The sequence below is a fragment of the Mesoplodon bidens genome (assembly GCF_964165515.1).
Source record: "Mesoplodon bidens genome assembly, chromosome: 9".
NCBI classification, from domain to species: Eukaryota; Metazoa; Chordata; class Mammalia; order Artiodactyla; family Ziphiidae; genus Mesoplodon; species Mesoplodon bidens.
In genome coordinates, this window is record NC_138166.1 from 60,126,265 (window position 1) to 60,151,475 (window position 25,211).

Sequence of the window (25,211 nt, forward strand, 5' to 3'; positions counted from 1 at the left end):
TTCAGTAGTTGTGGCTCTCAGGCTCTAGAACGCAGGCTCAGTAGTTGCGGCGCATGGGCTTAGTTGCTCCGCGGCATGTGGGATCTTCCCGGACCAGGGCTTGAAACCGTGTCCCCTGCATTGGCAGGTGGATTCTTAACCACTGTGCCACCAGGGAAGCCCTACTTGACTTTTTGAGACTGGCTTATTTCACGTAGCATAATGTCCTCAAGGTTCATCCATGTTGTCACGTATGTCACAATTTCCTTCCTTTTTAAGGCTGAATAATATTCCACTGTATGTATTTACCACATTTTGTTTATCTGTTCATCCATCAGTAGACACTTGGGTTGCTTCCGTCTTTTGGCTATTGTGAACAATGCTGCTGTGTACATGAGTGTGCCAGTAACTGTTTGAGAGTCTGCTTTCAATTCTTTTGTGTATACACCCAGAAGTGGAATTGCTGGATGATATGTTAATTCTATTTTTAATTTTTTGAGGAACCACCATACTGTTTTCCATTTTACATTCCTACCAACAGTACAGAAGTGTTCCAGTTGCTCCACATCCTCTCCAACGCTTGTTATTTTCTGGTCTTTATGCTTTGTTTTGTTTGTAGCCATCTTGATGGGTGTCAAGTGGTATCTCATTGTGGCCCAACTCCTTTTCTAAAATAGAGTTACTTTACACTTATAGCAAAACTGGCTACTATTACTTCCATTAGTAGAGAAACTTCTCCACCAAGCAGTGCAGTAACTTTAACAGTACAGGGTGGTTCACATCATAAAATCAAAGGGTTAGATGTCCCCAGACTGAAAGAAGACAAAGCCGGTGCCAGAGTCTTTCACCTTTGTGGCGGGAGGGCAGTTGAGCAGTAAGGACCTCTGTCCTGGCTGACTTATCTTAGCCATGTCTGATTATTACTGGGGACCACAGCTCTCCATAAGCTATCTTCCAACATCTCACTCTCTTACCACCTCCTGTCTTTCCAGGTTATTCCTTTATTCCTCTGAACCTGCAAATATACTGTAATATCTATAAATAATATCTCTCTTGGGAATTCCCTGGTGGTCCAGTAGTTAGGACTCTGCACTTTCACTGCCAAGGGTACAGGTTCAATACCTGGTCGGAGAACTAAGATCCCAGCAAACCACATGGCACGGCCAAAAAAATTTTTTTTAATCTTACCAGATATTTATATATATATATAAAAATCTCCCTTGACCTCCCCTGGGCCATTTCTCTGCTCTTCTTACAGGCAACACCATCTCCTCTCCCCATCCTCTCAGGCCTTCTCCCTTCACGCCATAGAAGGAGCCCTTGGCAAGGCTACCAGTGGACCCGAACATGGCCAAATCCAGGGGTCAGAGGCGTCAGCTGAGTCCATCACACCCTCCTCCTGAAGCACTTCTTTGCTTAGATTTTCTGGCTGCCCTCTTTCTCTCCTCCTTCCACTGCAAGCCCACTGCTCCTCCATTTTTTGTCATACCAAAAACCTTAGAATCGTATTTGGCTTCTTTTTTTCTCTTCTGCTCCCACATCCAATTTCCCAGTAAATTCTGGGACCTTCCCCCTTTGAAATGCATCCCCAATCTGATCACGTGTCCTCTGTCACTCACCCCTGGCTGAAGCCTCTGTCGTTTCTCACCTGGATGCTGCAAGCACCTGCTAACCGGTGTCCCTGCTCCACACGGCAGCCCGAAGTGATTCCTCTAAAGCCCAGTCACGCTGCCCCTGCTTACAATCCTCCAGTGAATTCCCATCTCCCTCCAAGTCAATCAGAAATTCCTGTCATGGCTTCTAAGACCCACATGAACTGCCCATTGCCACCACTCTCCCCATCGTCACTTCCCTCCAACAGCATGGACCACCTACAATGTGTAGAACGCTCCAAGCACACCCCCATCTCTGGGCTCTTTGCACTTGCCCTTCCTTCTATGGGCCACTTTCCTCAGATATCCACGAGACTTACCCCCTGCCTCCTTTAGGTCTTTTATTAAAATAGAGTTACTTTATACCTATAGCACAACTAGCTACCATTATTCCCATTAGCAGAGAAACTTCTCCACCAGGCACTGCAGTAACTTTAACAGCTCTTGGTGGTTCATGCCGTAAAACCAAAGGATTAGATGTCCCAAGACTGAGAGAATCAGAAGACAACGCCAGTGCCAGGGTGTGTCTTTCCACCCTTGTGGAGGGCAGTTAGGCAGTAAGGACCTCTGCCCTGGTGCGCTTACCTTAGCCACGCCTGATTATTACCGGTGACTGCACCCCTGCTTATGGCCTTCCCTGATGACCACTACAGATAAAATAATAGCACTTCCTGTCCTATCACTTGTGCTCTCTTTATGCTGCCTTATCGTTTTCTTCAAAGCATCTATCACCTCCTGACATGTTATATATTTACCTGTCTTCCCCAGTGCAGTTATAAGGCCCTGGAGGGCAGAGACAACATCCATTTTTATTCACTGGTCTATCATCAGCTCCTGGCCTGGGGCCAGGCACACAGACACTGAATAACCACTTGTTGAATTAATAAATAACAATATCCACACATATATACATTGCTAAACCATTTACAGAAGAAATTTGAAAACAGCACAAATATCCAACGATGGGGTTAAATAAATTAGTGCAGAGCCATAGGATGGAATGTTCTGCATCTGTTATAATAGCGCTGTTGAATAGTTAGTGACATGGGAAAATGCCAATGCTACCTTGAGAAAACAAAACAAAACAAAAAAACCTGGTATACTAAAATTACATTAAATAAAACCTAAATTTAATTTTAAAAAGAAAATATTTCATGAATTTATATGGAGAGGGAAAAGTGGACCAAATAAAGGAAAGAGAGAAGAGGCTAGAGGTATATCCAGTACAGTGTTAAGAGTGGTTGGTTATCCCTCAGTGGTGGAATGCTGGGTGATTTTTATTTTCCTTATGCTTCACTATTTTGTCCGAGTGTTCTATAATAAATATATATTACTTTTAATAAGCGTTAAAACTAATTTTAAGATTCCAAATTATTGACAGAGAGACTATGATTAGCCCACCCCTGGTCTGAGTGCTCCGAGGTGTGTAGGGTGACACTGTAAGTTCTCTACGAGGGGGACGTGGGTCCCTCAGGCCAACGTCAACTATGGCAGTGACAGCAAGGAAGGCCAGATATGCAATTTCTAAGGCGTAGCTCTGGCAGATACTAGAATTATCATTTCCAATGAAACCCGTCATTTCCTTTAGTTACAGACCGTGAGAGGCTCCCAGCATTAGAAAAGGGAAGGGCCTATGAGGTTTTCCAGCCCAGCTCCTTCAGGTCGGGCTGAAATAACCGAGGCACAAGTAGGGTGATCTGCCTCTGGTCACAGCTGGTGGCAAAGCTGGGGCTTGAGGTGAGGTTCTTTGTTCCATGTCACCTAAGAGAACCCCAGGCTTGTTCTTGATGTGGACAGGCTGCCCAAAATACCGGACCAGCATAGAACCAAACCAAGGGTGTGTTCCCCGCCTTCTTGAGTGAGGGGTCTCCATGCAGAGGCCTAAGGAAGACCCCACTACATGCCCTAGGCTCACTTGAGAGGAAGGGATGAACTTGACCTTAGAAAGGGAGCTCCCAACAGAACTCAGTGGCTCTGTATTGAAAAGGGAAAATGATGATTCCATGTTCCTTTTTAAAGTTCAAATCAACATCTTCTGGATAAATACATTTTTTAGAATCTTTTTTATTATTTTTAAAAGATATAAAAACAACTACTCTCCTCAGTAGCAATACAAGGTTGAACATTTTAACCAGATTTTCTCAGGCCTTTTTCAGATACCTTTAGTAGCTGATTATTTTGTCTACCCCTTCTGTAAACAATCATCACACAACATACAGCACCCTGGGGAAGACTGCTGAGGGCACCCTCACTCTGGCCCAGCCCATGTGTTCATCCCCGCACTGAAAGCCGCACTGAAATCACCTAGTAACAACATCCTCCTGTGCTTTGCAACCGTTTCCTGTCTGCTGCACTGCTTTGGGGATGGGAAGGGAAACAGAAACTACCGTTCCACTTAATGTCTGTGTCATACAGTTAGCGTTGCCAGTGAAATGTTCCCAGTCACAGAGAATTGTGTTTTTGATTCCGTCTATCCATCTGCCTTTCTTGTCGTGGTCTGGCCAACATTCCTTCTCTGCACGTGAGGCCGGTGTATGCAGCATCCCATTTGCTTCAGATACACAGCTTGGTTCTCTGCACCATACCTACTACTCTCCACCTTATGCCATGTGGACCCTACCTTAGAGAGAGACCGAGCTGGCCCAGAGATGACGGTTAGATGTGCTTCTCCTAGGAGTCCACTTTCTCCTCACCCAGCCCCTGGAATTGTACTCCAAGACTGGGAGGGGTCCTGGGAGACCCAGCTTTGATGGCCAACCAAGTTTGTAAATCCTTTCTGGGTGTTTTCCAAGCCCTGCAGTATTCAGCCTCTTGTTGGTTGGCTACAGAACGGGTTTTTTTTTTTTTTTTTTTGACCTGAAAATACGTCTCTGTCTGAGAAAAGGTACAAGCCTGGCTTGGTTTACAAGTGACAAAAAATAAAGTTGGAAACCAGCGTGGCCCTCAGGCCTCTGCTCCTCCAGCCCAAGCACAGACTTTCTTCTTTAAGCCCCACAGTTTAGCGAAGTCTTTCCTAGCCGGCTGCTCTGTAGCCAGCAGCTCCGGCAACACAGCGTGTTAATAACTGGGGGAAGAGGCGCCATCTGGTTACTAGGAGGTGGCAGCAGTGGTCCCTTGGGCTGCTCTGCGTGCAGTAGGCGCATGTGACTGGATAGAGATGGAAAAGAGATTTCTTACTGCGCGCTGTGGTACCAGAAGTTTGAAACCCACCATTTTAGTGAATCTGAAATACGCTTCTGTGGGCAAACAGCCCATGTGAAGGACTGTTTCAAACAGAAGGGCTCTACAGTTTAATTCTAAGAGATTCTAGTGGCATCTCGTAACAGAAAACCCCCCAAGGAGATATTTGGATTAAAAGCATCCTGGGTAACCCTGGCAACTCTCAGCCACACATTCTAGCAGCAGTGAAATTTCTTTTACAATAAGATGCAGAGTTTTCCTTTCTGTTTTAAGAAGAAATTGATTCTCCTTAGCTCTGTTGTTTCCAGTCGTATTTATGAAAACTAGTGGGCACTGCTTACCTATGGAGAAGCCTGTTTCATTGCCCAGTCGTTCTCCAAGTGGGGGATTTTGCCCCCCAGGGGATATTCAGGACTGTCTGGAGACCTTTTTTGTTGATACAAATGGTCTGGGGCATGTGCTAGTGGCATCTAGTGGGTAAAGACCAGGGATGCTGTGAAACTGCTTACAGCACACAGGCAGCACCCCACAACAAAGAATTTTCCAGCCCCAAATGTCAGTAGAGCCAAGTTAAGAAACCCTGGTCTAGAGGAAGGCTTTTCTGTAGTAGACTGGAGTTTTGTAAATCTAAGAACAATAGTGTCAAGGCCATACTGCCGCGTGGAATTCGGTCAGAGGCTGTTTATCAGTGTCTCTTTACTTTTTGCTCAGTTGTAAATCTGACTAAAAACCTAGTACTCCCTATGCCATTGGTCCAAAAATATCTTCATCCTAGAACAAGTGCACTCGGTAATTTTAAAAGTATTTTAATGAAAAGTACAGTGTCCGTTGGATTAATGTTTTGTAAGGCGTAGAGACCCTTCTATGTGGCAGTTCATTTAAGAAACTATATCTTACCATAACAGATTCTTAAGATGACTTATATGCCCATTGTAGAAAACTTGAAGAGTATTTTTAAGAGTTTTTAAAAAGCAGTAAATCCAAAAGGAATCAATTCAGTATATTATTTACGTTTTTTAAATGGATTTTTTAAACTAGTTGACATCTTGCTATCTATACAGTTTCTAGCCTGCTTTTTTGTCCTACATTTCAAACATCACCCCAAATTATTTGAGCCTTTGTAGACATTCAGATGGCTGCTTGGTGCTCCATCATACAATAAGGAACCGTAGATTTCCTAAACACTGTTGTTGAATACAGGTTATTATCAGCTTTTCACTATCATAAATAATCTGGGATGGATATTTCGGCTTTTCATGTTGCTTTGTAAGTAGCACAGCAACGTGAATTTTTGGGAGGGCTTTGGGATGTAGTTATTTAATTCCTAGCCTGTGACAGAAGCAGACAGAAAAGTCTTGTACCAAATGCAGCAGAGGAGACACAGGGACACCATTTGGATCACCTGACTCACAGGAAAAGTTCTGGAATTCCTAGGAATGTGGATTTAAAACTTGGCTAGACCAACCAAACCATGTATCTACGTGTACACACGTCTATGTAAGTAAATGTCAAAAAAAAAAAAAAAAAGCTGGAGGGAAAAACAGCAGACTTTTAGCAGAGGCAACTCTGGGATAATTAATTGGGATTAGAGAGAAGGGCAGGCAGAGAGGAAGCACTTGAGGGGGTATATTTTCCCTATTACCTTTTCTGTATTCTTTGAATTCTTAATTATGAGAATATATTCATATGTAACTTGTGTAATATCTAAACCTAATATGTTTTAGAGAGTGAGTTGGATCCTCACGGAACAGGGTCTGAGCTATGTCAGCACACGCTTTCACTCCTTTTTTAAGCAACCCTAGCACGACGCCGGCACATTTGGGGCCAGGACACACGAGCGAGTCTGCAGCTGATGCTGTGTTCAGAGCTGAGAAGCTCGCACGTGCATTTAGATGAGAGGCCTTCATCACTTGTTCTCCTCCCAGCTCAGTGGACGTGACGCCTCTGTATCCACAGTGTGTGACATAGAGGCAGTGGGTAGAAACGCACGGTCTAGGGCCAGGAGCCCGAGGGTTTCAGGTTGACCGACTTACATTACCCTTGGTTCCTGTACCATTGCCCTAAGTGTCAGTTTAGCCAGACTTTCTCCGTGAAGCACATAGCCGGCCCTGGGCCAGCAGATGGTGGGATGGTTCCTGTGTCTTTCAGGCCGCACACCTGGTCCCTGGCTCCACACTGAGGCGGCCGGCCAGAGCTCCGATGACATCAAAGGCAGAAATGCTCAGGTAACACGGCCCTCAGGTCTCTGAGTGTAAAACTGGGAAACCTCAGGGAGCACAGAAATGTTGAGGGTGTGCTTTCCACTGAACAGCCCCCCGTTTTTCCTCAGGGAAAGCCATAGGGGTACCTTTGTTTCCAGCTGGGATGAAACACTCACAATTTCAAAACCTGAAGAGTGAAAGGGGGGAGCTTCTCTGGAATCACCACCACATACAGAAGCAGCTTTGGCAACACAGAACCCCTTGGGAATCACTCTGCGACCATCACCCCGTTCGCTCCCATCATTCTTCCCTCGTTACCGCGGCCTGAGAAGCCTGAGAGGAAAGCTCTGTAACATGTATAAAACATAATTTAGTGTTCTCTCTCGTCTATAGAATACATAGTTTCTCATAGCACCCTGGGAGTTTTTCTCCCATCAACATTATCATTTACTCATTTTTTTAATTTTTTAATTTTAATTTTATTTTATTTTTGGCCACACTGCACAGCATGCAGGATATTAGTTCCTCGACCATGGATTGAACCCGTGCCCTCTGCAGTGGAAGCACAGTGTCTTAACCACTGGGCCGCCAGGGAAGTCCCCAACATGATCATTTCTTTTGACCAAATTTAGCCACAGATTTTGCTGGTGGCTACAGGAAGGCTGTGGGGAGGGGATCGGGGGAACCAGAGAGGTGCTTGTGTCATAATTGTGAGTCTTTGAAGAAATGCCCTCGTGCTCACACGAGGCAACTAGGACACAGTGTTTTCTAACCTGGGCGGAGATGACATCTCTCACCGCAGACGACAGGGTCTCATCTTTAAAGGCCCTTCGTTTCTTTGAATACATGCATTCCGTCCACCCTGGCCTCCTCCTGTTTCAGGGTGCTGTGTAACAAAAAGGGTGGCCTGCTGTTAGATCAGAACCTCAAGGAAAGGGACGTGAGAAAGAAGGAACTTAGGTTACTGGAAGTGGGAATGAGTTCCCTGAAGGAGGTCAAGCACCCTCTCCCCTTTCTCACCATGGCTAATCCAAGAATTGCAAAAACCATTCTCAGATGATTGTAGGTTCAAAACTGGGTGTATGATTGCAGTTCAGAGAAAGTATGTGTACAGAGGAAACAAGAAGACAGGAAGAATATACACAAAATTGTTCACAGGCATTCATTCTGCCAGCTTATGGCTGATTTTGACTTCTTAGGGGGCATTTCTGCAATTTCTGAATGTTCTATAATAAATACTCCTGTGATCAGAAAGATATAGTAATAATCAAATAATATTTCCTACATTATATAGCTCTTTATATAGTTTAGATAACTTGCATATGTTATTTCATTTGCTCCTTTTAGCAACACTGTGGTATAAGCTGGAGAGATACCTTTAATGCAAACGTTTTTCATATGAGAAAACCAACCTCCAAGAGGTTAAGGAACTCACCCAAGGTCAAGGTCACATTTGCAGACCTCTGACTCCTCGTCCAGTGCTCCTTCCACTGTACCTTACTGCTTTGCCTGGCATGTTAGAATTGACAGGACAGGAGTCACCCTCACCTTCAGACGTGGCAAGCATAATGGGACATTATGCACGGTCTGGTCCCTGACCTCATGGCAGGCACACATCTAAATCCCTGAGCCCATAAAGTCTAGTCACGGATGAATTGTTAAGTCTCTCTTGGGCATCCCATTGTCAAGAAGATCTTCTTTATGTCTAGATGGACACCGTCTTAATTCATTTTCACTTCATTGAGGCAAAAAGCAGTCGCCCAGGGAAATCACGGGGTTCCAGACATGATGAACAGCACCCTGGGGGTGCTCTTCTTTTATGGGTACAGAGCCCAAGTGATCCGTGCAAGGCTGGGAGCTCTGAAATCTGAAAGCCTGGGACCCTTTCTCTGTTTTCCGTTGCCTTGTCTTGGGATCGCCACCAAGTTCTTTGCTTTTCTTGAGCTTCCCGTCAAGTGAGTCTGCTGGTGCTTGATCCCTTAAATGTTTTTGATGGGATTAGGTCCCCACCTGCCACAAGCTACAATTTCATTCCTTTTCCACCCACGACCTCCTGGGTGAAAATCAGCACCTTACGTATGATGGGACCATCAGACCCTGGCAGCCTTGCATGCATGAGGGAAAGCTTCACTGCCCGGCCCCAGCGTGTGTCATTTATGTGCTGTGAGTCTTCTGACCCCACCTGATAACACTGTCGTGTTTCCACAGTTATCCCTAAAGACACTCCGGTGAGAAGACAGATGAAGCCAACGTCCTGTGAGCTACCTGGGGGTCCATATGGCGGGGTGGACATCCCCAGGAGAACGTCAGACCTCACCATTCTCAAGTTGTAATTCAGTTGACATAAAGGCTCTGCATGGAGCATTTATTTATTGTAAATACGTGATTTGCACAGGCTTTAAATCAGTATTATAGTCGATTTTTATTTCAGTAATTTAAAAAACACACACATCATTTCTCCATTGTTTAAAATGCATCTTGGCATTCATCTGTCAGCACAGATGAGAGCCCTGTCCCCACCACAGAGTGTCCATTCCATGACTATAAATACGCGTGCAGGCTGGCCCTCCCTAGATTCGGAACCATTTTTAGAAGATTCCTTAGTTTCCCAAAGTCATAGTATCGACAACAGCTTCTTATTGGCATGATTTTCTAGTCTCATCACACAAACTGCAAAATCAAACCAGATAATGCCTTATAAATGACGCGGCTCAGAGAGAGTAATGTGTCGCCACACCCAGACGATGCCACAAGGCCTCCAGTGAACGAGATGCCACGTCTCGTTCCCGTCTTGCAGTACAGGGATTCTTTTGCTGCCTAACGTAAACATAACACAAATCAAAGGCAAGAGCGGGTTTGGCCTCTCCAAGGCCGACCACAGGGCCCCCTTTTTTTTTCTATTAGTTTCTGCTTTATAACAAAGTGAATCAGTCATACATATACATCCCTTCCCTCTTGCGTCTCCCTCCCTCCCACCCTCCCTATCCCACCCCTCCAGGCGGTCACAAAGCACTGAGCTGATCTCCCTGTGCTATGCGGCTGCTTCCCACTATCTATCTACCTTACATTTGGTAGTGTATATATGTCCATGCCTCTCTCTCGCTTTGTCACAGCTTACCCTTCCCCCTCCCCATATCCTCAAGTCCATTCTCTAGTAGGTCTGTGTCTTTATTCCTATTTTACCCCTAGGTTCTTCATGACATTTTTTTTTCTTAAATTCCATATATATGTGTTAGCATACGGTATTTGTCTTTCTCTTTCTGACTTACTTCACTCTGTATGACAGACTCTAGGTCTATCCACCTCACTACAAATAGCTCCATTTCATTTCTTTTTATGGCTGAGTAATATTCCATTGTATATATGTGCCACATCTTCTTTATCCATTCATCCGATGATGGACAGGTTGTTTCCATCCCTGGGCTATTGTGAATAGAGCAGGGCCCCTTTTGTATCTGAATGATCCTGCAAGTAGCCAATGCGCTTACTGTTTACATTGCCCCTCGTGCCCAAGTCTGCATGATGCTCCTCCTGTCCCTCCACGTTCCCAGCCTCATCCTGGTGGACAAGCTGAGGTGAGCTGTATGAGATTTCAGTATTTTCCCTGCAAGTTAGAAACCTGTGTAAGTCATCATGAGTAAATTCCTAATTCTGTCTCAGAGCTCTTTTTTTTCCTCCCCTGAGTGCAGGGTTTTCGTGAAAAACATGACACGGAAAAGTACAGACTGAAATGTTTTCTGAAATATCTGCCTCAAATATCAGTGCCCCATGCCCACCCTTAGGGGACCTGGAGCCACCCATCAGGCAAATCCTAGCTGCCTTCTGAGCCCAAGAGAAACTAATTGGTCTGAGAGTCCCCTAGTGCCTGTGGTGGCACCTCTCTAGGTGGGGAGAAGTGTGTGAGTTCAGCCAGCCCTGACTATGGACCGGCTCAGGACGGGCTGTGACCTGTGACCGCTCCTCTCACACCCTTTTTCTGGAGCTGGCAAGGGAATGGCAGTGTGTTTTTGCTTGGTGCATGACCCCATCCTTGGTGGAAAAGCTGTGACAGAGGAAGGAGAGAAAATAGGAGGAAACAGACTGATCCCTCGTCTGTGCTCAAAATAGCTGCAGATTGAAGGAAATCAGGGAGGCAGAAGTGGGAAGAGCAGCGCAAAATAAGTTTCCTTTGAAATAGCCCATTCATGCACTCGCACCTCAAGGATGTAATGCCCGGAACACACCATCCACGAAAGGTAGACCGTTAGGAGTGTTTTGGCAAACATGATACTACACCCACCTAGCTGCTGTCTGGAGTGGAGACTAAGATGGTGTCCTCCATCACTGTTATGCTTTCTCATTCCAGACAGAAGCCACTGAGCGAGGTCAAGTTACCTTCCCTGGGGAATAAGTCATGCCAAGTTGTAACAGCTAAATCAATGGAAAGGAAGCTTTTGCAGGTCATCAGCTATGGGCATACCTGATTTGGTTTTTTTTTTTTTTTTGGTTCTGCAAGGTTTCCAGAAGGTCAGAACTTCTGTTTATTACAGTATCCACTCCACCTCTCTCTCAGGTGTACAGAATAATTACAAGGGTTTTAATGATCATGATTAAGGAGGTGCTAGACCAAGGCTGTTCCACCTTCAGAGTAGACTGCCTGCCCTGATGAGGTGTTTACACATTAATGTTCTGCACCTCTGGGATGGAAATTCAAAATAAAACCATTCAAGGACAGAGGGAAGGAATGAGGAGAAACCAAAGATTGCAATTAGGGAGAAATTTCAGGAACCTGGGATCACATCCCTCCTCCAGACCCATCACTGAATTCTCGCCCTTTGAACTTTCGCGGTGCCTGCCTCCGGCAGGACAAAGCCTTCACCCCTAGACCACAAACTCAAATGTAGCGCCCCTCCCATCCTCGCGCATTCTTGCTGGCGCTGTGGTCTGTGACTCCCCCAGTGTTTCACGTGTATTTTATATTTATTGATGTTCCCTCTGCAGATTCATTTCTTTGTACCTAATAAACTTTAATAAGTGGGAACGCTTCTAGCCATTCACTCGTTAAAGCCTATCGATGGTCACCAGCACCAACCTAAGCCAGCCATTTTTAAGGATTAGAAGGGCTCATACAGGGTACTGACACAGGACCCAACACTTCCTGTAACATTCTGTGTTAGAGATGGGGCCTTTCTTTTTGGAGCTGAAATTTCTAACTAAACTACAGAATGTTCTCCTGGCTTTTGTAGCTAACTAAACAAATGGGTATTTGGGAAAAACAACCAAGGGAAAAACTTTCTCAAATGCATTCTGTAAAAAGTAGATAACACTATATTTACTCAGTTTTATTAAAATCAAATGGGCAGAGTATTGTTTACAAATTACGCTGACTTGTGTTAAAATGGAACAGCTTTCAACCTAAAGTGCACTTAGCACTGCCACCTCAACTAAGCAAACCCTCAAAAACTCTCCTATATGGAACAGTAATCATCTCCATCTCTATTATAGTGTCTTCAGGTACAGGGGAGATGAGGTTTACCTGATAGGTAAGTTGGCTTAAGGGAAAACATAGATCTGAATCTCGATTTTGCATCTTACAAGTTTAGGGAAGTAACAATTTTAGCCAGTCTATGCCTCAGTTTCCTCATCTGTAAAATGGGGGTATAGATATGTATCTAAGCATATAGTGGTGAAGATGGAGTAACATAACCCCTGGGCTAGCCTTTAACCCTGGGGTCATAGGAGACCGAGGTATCAGTGCACGCATGCACGCGCGCACGCACACACACACACACACTCTCTCTCCAGGGTACAAGCGGTTTGCTTATTATACATTCAGTCACACACAAGAGCTCTCAATGGCTGCATTCCAGGCATTCCATTCAGATATTCACTGAGCTGCTCAGATCACTAGCTCTGCTGTTGGGTAAAAAGGAGAGAGCAGTAATTAAAATTCATAGATGCTCCTGAAATAAATCTCATCTAGAAAGTAATTTCAAAGTTAGCTGCTACACACTTTGCATCTGAATTAGTTAAGGACCTGACTTGTTTTATCTGCTGTTTTATTAGTAGAGGCACAGATAAGCTTTTTCATGACCAAAAGGGCCCATCTGAGTGGAGAAAAAAAGCAATGGCCCAAGATAATCGACAAAGTGGAGGATGGACTTTAAAGCCATTGACTGTAGAGGTAGGTGAAGTGGCCATAGTTCTAGGCACCCCTGATGGAGTTCCGGGTGGGAGAGGTGGTGCCTAGAGGGGTGAGGGGAGCAACTTAATGGGAAGGGCTATGGACTCCAGAAGCATGTTCCAGGTTCTCAGACTGTGCCCCAGGAGGCTTGGCATCCTTCATGAACCTGCTCTGTTAGGAACTGAATTGTGTCCTCCAAAAATGCATATTTTGAAGTCCTAACCCCATACCTCAGAAAGTAGCCTTATTTGGGAATAGAGTTGCAGATGTAAGTTAAGATGAGGTCCTACTGAGGTAGGGTGGACCCCTAATCCACCCTATATGACTGGTGTCCTTATAAAAAGGGGAAGTTTAGACACAGACACATACACAGGGAGATGCTATATGAAGACGAAAAGAGAGATTAGGGTGATGCTTCTGCAAGCCAGGAAATGCTGACGATTGCCAGCAAACCATCAGAAGCTAGGTGAGAGGCATGGGACAGAATCTCCCTCACAGCCCTCAGGAGGAACCAACCCTGCCAACACCTTGATCTTGGACTTCTAGCCTCCAGAACTGTGAGATAATAAATCCCTGTTGTTTAATCAACCCAGTTTGTGGTCCTTTGTTATGGCAGCCCTAGCAAACAGATACATGCTGTGTTACCTTGGAGCTTTGCAGGAGTTTACAGTTTGTGAAAAAAGAGCTGAGAATAAAGTTTAAAGAGTCAGCAGTTCCTTGTCATGTAAATGGGGCCATCATCTACTCTGACCTTGACACAGGTCACGTTGCTGGTAACTAAGTCCTATTTTCATGAACAAGACATTCAGTTGCATTTTGCCTGTCACGTGGAGACAAAATCATGGAAGCAGTCTGGCATTTCTAGGTCACAAGAGTGGGAAGAGCTGGCTTTTTTCTTAAGTGGCACCCTTTCCTCTAGTGGAGCTTCTATGGCTTTAAAATAAAGGTGCTCAGCATAGATGGCACCAGCCATTCTGATGATTTTTTAAAATTTGGTAAAATACACATAAACATAAAATTTACCATTTTTAAGGGTACAGATCAGTCGTGTTAAGTACGTTCACAGTGCTGTGTGACCAGTCTCCAGAACTCTTTTATCATCTTGCAAAACTTAAACTCTGTACCCCTTAAACAGTAACTCCCCATTCCCCTTCCCCCCTAGCCCCTGGCAACCACCATTCTACTTTCTGCCTCTATGAGACTGACTACTCTGGGTACCCCATAAAAGTGGAATCAAATAATATTTGACTTTTTGAGAGTGGCTTATTTCACTTATAATGTCCTCAAGGTTCATTTATGTTGTAGCATGTGTCAGAATTTCCTTCCTTTTTAAGGCTGAATATTCCGTTGCTTGGATATACTACATTTTGTTTATCCATTCGTTCATTGACGGAGACTTGGCTTGCTTCCACCTTTTGCTTATTGTAAATAATGCTGGTATGAACACGGGTGTAAAAATATCTGAGACTCTGCCTTCAGTTCTTTGGGGTATATACTCAAAATTGCTGGCTTATATGCTAATTCTATTTTTAATTCTTTGAGGAACCTCCATACTGTTTTCCATATCAGCTGCACCATTTTATATTCCCATCGACAGTGCACAAGGGTTACAAATTCTCCATATCCTCACCAACACTTATTTTCTGTTTTTTTTTTAATAGTAACCATCTGGATGGGTGTGAGGTGGTATATCATGGTTTTGTGTTTATTTTTAAAGAGTGAATTTATCCACAGAATGGATAAATGGAGAAAACGCTGAATGGTTGGGTTTTCCGAAGATTCCAGTCATAAAGTATATCCCCCTTCATATATTTTCTATGTTGTGGCCAATGCCCACGTCTATTAATGAAACACAAGATAGAAGAGGCCAAGAGACATTAATTTCAGTATTTTTTTTTATTGTATGCTTGATGTATTTAGAGACAATTCCAAAGGCAAGCACTGGTTGGGGAAGTTATCTGGTTTGTAGATATGTGTACAAAAGGCTATTAAGACTACACGGTCAGTTCCCACTGCAGGAAGCAGAAAGGTTTTCCTTTTTATTATTCCCTGCCCCTAGCATTTTCCAGCTCACACATCTGACTTCTCACAACATGACTGCAAACATGTACATATTCATCCCCACAAGAAATCGGCATGTGACATCTCGGGATGTTTGGATTCAATCAGATAAAGCACATTTGACACAAACCGTAGGAGGGGAAGTTGGGACCTAGGACCCTATGGAATGAAATGCCAGGGCTACAGGGAAGCACAGGCACTGCTGGGTCAGCTGGTGCACATGACCTGCCGCCCCTCCCCCTCCACTCGAGAAAGGCCAGCTCAGGGGGTTCCCCTCCCTCCTTCCTCCCAAAAGCTGAGAGCTCAGCTGAAGACCTTCCCCAGGAATGACTTGACTGCTCCTCAGTCAAGAATGCAGTTAGTGCATTCATAACAGACACACTGGTCCCACCTGGCTTTCCTGCTGGGCTGCACAGAGCTGTGTAACACCTGGACCCATGTGGGATGACATCAGGAAGCAAAGTAGTTTGCCTGGTTGATAATTATTTTTTATACCTAATAATCCACCCAGTAGTGAAGGAACTTCACTGCTAATATCTAATAGGCATACACCTTCTCTATTAGACAGCTTATAAGAAAGACTTTCTAACAGTAACACTGTCTTATGTTATTGGGCACTAAAGAATTACCATAATTTCAAGTATATCCTTATTCTACCTAAAACTCCAAACCACCTCCAAGGATGAAAGAGTACTACTTCTGCTTTGCTAATTTACTTTTATTGGAGCTTGTGCCCCTCCTCAGAGTATGAGTGGTAAATCCCAGCTACTAGCCAAGACTAACTAGCTTATGTTTGATTATGGGGCGCGGGGATAGGGGAGAGAGTCTGTCCTTCACGGCCATGTCTTCTTTCTGCACAAGGCATACACGCCCCCTCCCCCTCCCCCAGGTCTTAATGGATACACAAATGGTATTTTAGGAAGCTATTTACACGCCAACCTTTAAACATTATTTTCATAGTTCATCTTGAATATTCATTTTCCCCATACTGCCTTTAGAAAAGCAATCCCTGGTCAAGAAATTGTCCACGTAATGATAAGCATTTTTCAAAAGCAGAGTCTGTTAGGAGCATTTAAAAACAAACATCCCCCCAGCAATGGCGTACTCAAAATCCAACTACATGTTTCAGGCTGTTAATATGTCACTAGAAGTGAGTATAGCCACATCAGCAGGCTCTTTGCTCTCTTCCTGTCTTTCCCCTCGCATCCCAATGCACAAGGAATCTGTCCACCGCTATTACTCAGGTTTTAACTGTACATGGAACATCTCTGTACAGCCTGATGGAAGCATCCCAGCCCCTTTTAACTTCTGCCACGAAAGGACTGCCACACCCTCTAGTGGTAAGACAGTGGCATCACAATTGTGATGTATAGCGTCAGCCAAGACATCTCTCGGAGTTGGCCTTTCTTTGGGTTGCTGGAATAAGGTCAATGTCCCTAACAGAAGTGGCCATTATGTTTCCCACTGCACAATGGCTGGGTAATAGCATAAGTCTGGCTGGGTTATCTGTGACCTTTGCTTGGCCTATAATAATGAAAGCAGGCCTCTCTGTAATTTATTCTCACTAGACTTCTTTTGGTCAAACCCCTAATCACCCTGGGCATCTCAGACATACCAGGTCTGATGAAATATTTCCATAATAGGGGGAGAGGATTCCACGTGGTGAAATTTTAGAGTGGCTTTCTGCACTATCTTGTTTTAAATAACCACTCAGCAGGTGGGCTTGGGAGGGGATGAGGTACATATGTCATCCCCAAGCCTCACCCTTCCCCACTCAGCAGCTGTAGGCACGCTCTCAGAGTGGCTGCGCCGCCTAAGAGGACACCCTAAGTTCACCCACAGTGAGAGCCCAGGCCAAACCCCAACAAAACTCAGCAACCACAAGTCACCGTGAACAGCTGCTGTTAACTTTGTCAGCACAAATATTCCTCCCACCTCTCACCACTTGTAGTTAGTGATTTTACACACAGAATTTGCAAAACTGCTGGGCAGAAAGCTCACGGTGCTCTTATGCTTACACCCTTACAGGGGAGTTGGTAGAAAAAAGGATTTGTTCCAGTAAAACCTGTGACCCTCAGTGTCCACGTCTGTGTATGGGGGCCCAAGTCCCTTCCAGCTCTCACGGCATATGATACACTGCAGCTGACAAGGAGTCACTAACTTGAAGTCACTTCCAAGATTACTGACACTCACAGTATTTCCATTTGGAAAGGCCTGTCAGTGATGAAGGTGATTAGGCCCACATGGGACAGGTGAGGCTGCATAATGAAGCCGCTGTCCTCTCTCCCAGTGCTATATTAACACACACATTTCTCCTCAGCATCTCTGCCCCCTTCCATGTTAAGAGTGGTGGAGAGTTTCAGTGGCTGGAAGTAAGCCCCCCGGCCCCCACCAGCACCTGCCCACTTCAGCTACCGGTCTGAAGGCAGCTAAGGGGCCATGCAGGGCGAGAGGAATAAAGGGAGGACTAGGGAAAGCCAGGTGCTTCCTCCACAGCTTTGGGGGATATAACAGGCTGGGTAGGACTCACCGTGGAGCCGAATGCTTCTCCATCCATCTGTCCCCTTCCTGCCCTCTGTCTTCCCCATGCTGGGCCCATCTGGTCTTCCTCACATGCTTTCCTGGGCTCTGCTGGTAAGTCAAATCCTTCATGCGCCCACAACATGGGAAACAAATCAGTTTAATTAAAGTCTCTGCTGAGATAATGGAATGGCTGCTCAGATTCCAGCTACTTCAACTGGAATCTAAACAGCCAAGAGTTTCTCCTTTTCTTTCCCTCATTAGCTGAGAAATTTGCAGCTTCATGGGGTGGAACTTCTGCCACAGGGCCATTTAATTAATCCTAAACTAGACGGCGGTAACCAGGCCCAGAATCATTTCTAGACATATGCACATCCGTGCGGCGGGTGAGCGGCCGTGCAGGGAGAGCCCCGTGCCTCATGGGAGAGCCGCGCCGCGATCCAGCGTCGTCACGCACAGCTGCCTCTGAATCTCTACAGTGGGCAGCTTCCAGCTCGCACGGCACGTGGAAGCTGTCTGCGGGTCCACCGCACACGAGGCGGTGCACAGGTTCTTTCAGATCACAGGAATCATTGGGATGGAGCTGGGCCTGCAGAGGAGCCCCCTTTATTCCTTCCCACTTGTTTTGTCTCTCAGAAGACACAGCTGGAGACATTCTGCATTACAGGCCTGCGCTCAGCAGAAGGGAGGCCAGGCCAGGAAGCCTCCCTCAAGCACACACACAAGAGCCCTGGGCCAAAGAAATGCCTTTTGTTAACCAGAAAGAAACCACTACTGAGAGAAAGAGTAAGACTTCAAAAGATTTTGCCTTCCCCTCAAACTCGGCGCAGTGGAGCCTGTCTTTCAAGGCTTGATGGACTCTAGTCCTCCCATGAAAAGGCTAATGTGTCCATTGTCACTGAAACACAATAAGAGCAGCTTAAAATCCACAATCAGTCATACAATCGCACAACAGGCAAATGGGATACATGTTACACTGCAGAAGGAGGGGATCTATGTTGCAGAAGAAGGGGGCGTTGTGAGATCCGAGCCAGAACACTAGGGAACAGTGTGACGTTAACACATCTGAACTTTCTCATTTTACTCGGACAGGAGAGCGGTTTGTTTTGCTGGTAATTTAGTAAGGTGGGAAATTTTAAATAAGAAGGGGAAAGGGAATGCTTACTTCACTTAAAGAACTTAATCTCCGTGTCAACACAGTCATAGAAGAGATCTCCCACTTCGGTGGGGTCCAGGGGGTCACTGCTGGTCAGGATTTCCTCCATGGCTTCCAGGCCTTGCTTCTCTAGTTCCAGCATCGTCTTCCTCAGCTTTTGACCTTGCTCCTGAGAAGGACAAAAACAGCGGGGGTCATTGCAATGGACACTGAAAGCCCCCTGGAGGGCCTGCCCCCCACCCCATTCAATCTGCTCCCCGCGGGACTGCCACGGGGATGGTTCTAAGATGCAGGTGTGGTGATGTCACTGCTCTGCTTGGAGTTCTTGCCTTCAGGATAAAAATCCAGACTCCTGAGTGAAGTTGGGAAAGGAAAGGCCCTTTGTAACATACCGAGGCTCGTGCCTCGCCTTTGCCACGCCTCCCGCATCACCTTGCTCTTCAGCCAGACCAAATTAGCTGCATTCCTCCAGCCCATGATACTCTTTCTCCCCACAGCACAGGCAACCCTGCTCGCCTCAACACTCAATCAGCTTGCGCCCACCTTCAGGCTTCCGTGAACGCCTTTCCTCTAGGCTCCCCCCATCCAATCCCTTTCCTTCTGCCAGGGTTGTTCTCTTTCTGTCTTGCGATGGTCTGTCTACTTACCTGTGTCCCCCATTAGACCACGATCTCCCAGGGAGGGAGACCCAGGCTTATCTCTATCCTCCTGCCTGGGACAGAGGAGGCACTCCCAATGTCTCTTGAAAGAATAAATGGATCAATGAATAATCACATGGCCTGTCTATCCCCAACTTACTTTTTTTCTGAGGGGGTGGCATCTCTTCTTCCAAGTGGCAGTCACTCATTTACATACAGTGGATGACAATAAGCTTTTATTTGCCCAATTAGTCCCTGAACAGAGAAGCCGCTGTCACTACCCATCAACCACTTCCTAGTGCTGCCTTAACTCAAACCAAGGGTCATTGCCAAATTTCAAAGTCCACCCAGCCTCATCAGTCTCATCTCTTGAAATTTTGTGTAGGATACTTCAGAACACACGGCCCTTTCTACCCCTGCCTTCGTTTGCCAAATATCCACAAAACTGTGCACCAGGGAGTGACATTTTCCCCTGCTTCGGCTTACTGTGATCCATCTAGAAAACATGCACTGTCAGCAGGCAGGGAGGACAGCCCTGGACAGAACTCTGTGTAATGCAGCGGGAGCATTCCTGGTTCCAGGGGAATGTCTGGCAGGGAGGGCCGATGTCCAATAACTACGACTTTTACACGTCAGAATGGTCATTTCTGGGGCACAGAAGAGTTCTATAAATAGTGAGACTACCCTTCTCAGAGATACTTTCTGAATTCACTTGGATTTACTGCTCTCCTTTCTTGCTATCCTTTTTAGAGAGTCCACCATGCTGGATGTGAGAAAATAAGCTCACCCAGTCCACGCAAAATGCACGCACCAATTTACCTATAAGATGTCACTTTCTTCAGGACAAATTGGACCCTTACAAGTTGTTGAATAAATGCTTGGGAAGCAGATGAACGTCTAACAACCATGTTCCTTCCTTCTCCCTTCAGCAACATAGAGGATTTTATATGAAAGTCCACCACTAAGGGTTGCTCTGGGCACATATTGAGTGTTTGTCTTATTTGAATTGATGTCTTGTAACTTTATTCATCAGAACTTTGGGTGGAGGAGGGAGGGCTGCACTTTGAAGAATAACTATTTTAAAACGAGAGACTTTTAAAAAACTTTTTTGTATGAAAAAATATACATAACAAAATTTACCATTTTAACCATTTTTAAGTGTACAGTTCAGTGGCATAAAGACATTCACATTGCTGTGCAACCATCACCACCAACCGTCTCCAGAACTTTGTTAAAAAACAACATGATTGCATCTTTAAAGTGCTGCCCTTACGTACACATTTTTACCCCTAAAAGTATACAAAGAATTTTCGACAACAGAAAAGCAGTTCTCCTGACTAGTACTGCACGTTTCTGTTATCTGCAGGTGAACAGTAAGTAAGAGAGAGATTCTTAGCCCACTGAGTTCTAGAATAACATCAAAAGCAGAGGCTTGGTTTCACTGGGTTTCAAGAGGCTGGGAGGAACAACTACCACCAGCATTCTAGCAGGGGCCCTGGGAGCCTGGGTTTCTGGAAGCAGACTTGCTGGAGAGGAGGAAGAGGACGAGCTTGTTCACCGCTGTCCTGCCTCCTTTCTAGGGACCCCGCCCGCGCCCGGGGCTCACAGCCAGGCTCACCTCGTCACTCTCCAGGACCGCCCGGGCCCACTCATGGGCCTTGTACAGCTCGTGGCGGCGGTCTGGCTTCTCCTGGAACCGAGGCTCCTTTCTGGCAGGGTCATCGTCTCCGAAACAGGGAGACTGTGCTTTGGGGACGAGTTTTACATCGTCGACAAAGATGAAAGGCTTGAATATGGACCTGGAGAGAAAGGAGAGGTACTTCAGCCAAACCGAGCCTGGGGCTCGAGGACACCAGAGGCTGCCCTTTCCTTCAGCAAACATCTCCGGGGCCAGCTCACGGTGGCAGGCGGGTGCCTGCCGGGAGGTACCCAACTGCATATCTTAGTAACTATTTTAGTAGAACTAACTGCCGTTTATAAGCTGCAAATTCTTCTATTTGCAGCGAGGAGACATCAAAACAGACTGGCTCTGTTCTAGGAAGGCCATTTAAGAGCCCCTTTCAGTCACATGAAAGAAGGCAAAGAGACACAGTGTTTTGAGGAAAGGGTGCAATGGGCCACCGATTTGAGCTGGTCTTTCTCCACCGTGCTCTGTGGAAAGGGGCCTCCTGGAAAGGCAGTGTCTGAGACCTCAACCATTTTTTTTTAGGTTCTACCTTATTTGAAAATGTTTGGAATATCTCTGACAGACTCAAGGTGGGACAGATTAAGACAGATGACAAAGAAAGCATCCCGGGGCCCCAGAGAGGGCACACCACAGAGGACAGAAGTCTGGTTGTGTGAGAGTGAGGCTGAGGGGATAGTAGGTGGCTAACGCAAGAACTCTGATTCAGCTCTTTTGCCACGAGGGATGTCTCAGGGGACACGGCTGTGTGTGTGTGTGTGTGTGTGTGTGTGTGTGCGCGCGCGCGCACCTGTGAATACCTGGGGATGTTTCAACACATCCCCCTAGACGCGCACACACCCCAAAACAGCCATGTGTCTAAGAAACTGCATCTTGGGATCCCAGGCCAGCGGGGTCTGTGGTGACCACAGCTGACAGTAACACTAGGGGGAGAGCCTCACTCTCCCTGCTCTGTACCCAGAAAGAACACGGCTGGATCAAAGCAGTCCTCCTGGCAGAGCACAGGCACCTCTGGGCCCCGAGGGTGGCCTGTTTTCAATCACACCACGCGGGCACCTGCAATAACAATTGGAGAGAATGAGACACACACCCACACCCCGTGTGTACGGCTCAGGTTTGGGTTATTTCCTCTTAACTGGTGCCTCCAGTGGGTGAGAGGTGAGCTGGGAGGTTGATTCCCTTAGCCCCGAGATGCCTGGACTTGAGGCGGCCCGAGCAGCCTTGCCGGTGTGCCACACAAACCTTTTCACTATGCCACAATCTGCAAAGAACTGGAAACCCATGACCTTTGTACCCAAACTGTGTCCTTGGACTTGAGCGTCAGCATCACCCTCACGCCCCATCCCCACCCCCCGCCCCAGTCCTGCTGAATAGAACCTGCTTGTTAAGGTCCCCAGGGGATTGATGACATCCAAGTCTGAGGAGCATGACCAGAGACCACAGTAACTAGCAGTGACCTCCTGGGTTTGTTCCCTGAGGTTGTCAAGGGAAAAGGGCTCGGGTGAAGAAGAAAGACCCTGATCACAGCATGAAAGATTGGGCTCATCCTAATTTAATTTGAATCTTGAAAGCAGTTGCTCCCAAAGCTGGCAAAGTGGGTGGTACAGGTTAAGGATAAGTGCTGTTTTCTGCAGGTGATGCAAACGCAGGAGACTGGGCCCATCTACCGTGAAGCACAAGGCATAGGCATGTGGGCTGGACCTAATTCCACAAGGCCGAGTCCTCCCAAGGAACTTCCCTCCCCAAGATGCAGGGGAGCTACCTTATACAGAGGGAACACACATTGCCACTTCCTACGGCCTCCTGAAAATACATCACTCCTCTTCCCTTCTCCTGAATGTTGAATGGGTGACTGTTGAAAGTGAAAGGAATTAATGCACAATTTTAAAGCGTCTAAAGAATTTTGATTACATGAAGTTGAATTCTCCAATTGGTCATTTGGTTGACTCTGCAAAAGGGCAGTTTGAGGGTTCACTGGCAGATGGTAATGGATGGGGAGGGAGAGAGGAGAGTGGGAAGGAAGGAAGGAGGGAGGGAGGGAGGGAGGGAGGGAAAGAGGTGGAAGAGGGCGGAGTCCAGCATAGAGACATCCAGAACTAACTGCCTCTGTGCCCCTCTGGTCTCTGACAACACAGCAGCCTCACAGCAGGCAAGTGTCCTATCCTTCAGGGCCTGACGGCACTTTTCCTGAAAAGCCAGTGCACACAACACACACCGTCTTCCAGCAATATGACCTGCAGCTTCCTTGGCCTGAGCTGAGACCCCCTGAGGGACACTAGGCCCAGGCTCCTGCCAAGCACCCCAGAACCTGCACAGTCCACACCTCCTCCCCAGGCCCAGTGCTAGGCAGAAAGGGTCAGAGCCGGGGGATCCCCTGCTCTTGGGCTTGGAGGCGGGGTGGGTGCAGGCTTAGCCATGGCGAGCCAGGGAAATTGCAGTGTCCAGCAGAGCTGCTGAGCCCGGGCTGCTGAGCAGATTCCTTGGGACAGGGGTTCTCCCATTTTACACCGGCCTCAGGCCACAGGTGATGTTCACTCGTGTCATGTTACCCCATAAAATCCCCCACACTGCACCTCTTTTTTCTACCCCTCAAAAGGCCATGTGGGGGCTTCCCTGGTGGCGCAGTGGTTGAGAGTCCGCCTGCCGATGCAGGGGACGCGGGTTCGTGCCCCAGTCCGAGAAGATCCCACATGTGGCGGAGCAGCTGGGCCCGTGAGCCATGGCCGCTGAGCCTGCGCGTCCGGAGCCTGTGCTCCGCAACGGGAGAGGCCACAACAGTGAGAGGCCCGCGTACCGCAAAAAAAAAAAAAAAAAAGGCCATGTGGGAGTGATGTTATCATTGGGAAATCTGTCATTCAGTTTCTGGAACCTCAGTGCTTTTCCTACCATGAGGCTCAGGACCATCCCGACACTGGCCCTGTGAAGGAGAAGGATGGCGCTGGTCTTGCTGAGCGAACATCCAGGTCTGCCTGCCTCATGACAGTGGGGCAGGGAACTGGGCTGGGACTCAGAATGGGGGTGTGTGTCCCCTTGTCACCTTTGACCAACTATGGGGCCCGTCACTTTCCCTCTCTGTCTCTCACTGGACTGAAACGATCTCTACGGTCCCTTTCAACTTCTAAAGCTATTGTGTTATTTCTCTTTCTATGTCATGTGGCCTGTGAATGTGTGTCTTCAAGAAGTTCATGCTAAGAACAATCATGGTCGTCTGCACCTAATATACAGGCTAATGGCAGAGTAAAAATCAGAGCCCTCTATGTGATGGAACTTCAAACCACTCCACACTCATTTTAACATCAGTGAGAGTGTCTGGTAGCATTTCTAAGACAGGAGGGACCATATGTTTAACCCTCCCATCTATCCATTTTAACTTTAAAAATAAATAAGTAATATGATGAGGTTCCCATAATATTCTAAGGCAGCCAAACCTCTCCAAGAGCTTTTTTCCAAAGTCTATAAGGAAGTCAGCATCCTCAGCTGCTAAAAACATGAACCATAGATGTGTCTGGTGGTTAAAGGGTTTTTTTGAGATTGAATAAATAAAATTACTGCCAATAAGAAACTGCAATAATACTAATATACCAGGATGTGGGAATTATCTATAACTCAGTCCTGATAATTTATGTCTACATATCCAGAAAAGGGCAATGTGGATAACTCAGCAGTTTCCAAATGTTCTTATTTCCTGCCAATCCTTACAGAAAATCTCATTAAAAGTCCAAATAGGTGAGAAGATACTCCGACATCTTCCCACACTGAACCTCAGATGGTAGCTTCTTAAATGCCACTTGAGTAAATGTATGCTAATTAATGGCCCAGAAAGAGGAAACAACTTGCCGAGGCCGCACGCCCAACCAGCGGCAAAGCTGAACTGCCCTCTGGGTCATGACCACCCCTCCAGGCCCACCCAGCCAGGGCGGTGCCCACTTCATCAGCCATTTCGAGAACCCCCAGAGGAGCCCGTGGGTGGCTCAGAT

At 46.5% G+C, this 25,211-nt stretch overlaps 2 protein-coding genes across 4 annotated transcripts in view; one reads left to right on the forward strand and one right to left on the reverse strand.

Annotated features, from left to right (window-relative positions):
- WIPF3 (WAS/WASL interacting protein family member 3) overlaps positions 1-11,999 on the forward strand; it is a 91,250-nt gene extending 79,251 nt beyond the window's left edge. For 2 of the 3 annotated variants that reach the window (XM_081244215.1, XM_081244214.1), the window contains exons 8-9: positions 6,960-7,036; positions 9,221-9,738. In XM_081244215.1, coding sequence (XP_081100341.1) covers positions 6,960-7,036; positions 9,221-9,244 — 101 coding nt within the window. In that variant the 3' untranslated portion in view covers positions 9,245-9,738. Of the gene's footprint in view, positions 1-6,959; positions 7,037-9,220; positions 9,739-11,357 lie in introns of those variants that run through there. The other variant, XR_014016671.1, reaches the window with a different exon arrangement.
- Positions 12,000-15,071: 3,072 nt separating this feature from the next.
- SCRN1 (secernin 1) overlaps positions 15,072-25,211 on the reverse strand; it is a 58,559-nt gene continuing 48,419 nt past the window's right edge. Inside the window, exons 7-8 of the mRNA XM_081243513.1 lie at positions 21,169-21,349; positions 15,072-19,081 (exon numbers count right to left, since the gene is read on the reverse strand). Coding sequence (XP_081099639.1) covers positions 18,923-19,081; positions 21,169-21,349 — 340 coding nt within the window. The 3' untranslated portion in view covers positions 15,072-18,922. The remainder of the gene's footprint in view (positions 19,082-21,168; positions 21,350-25,211) is intronic.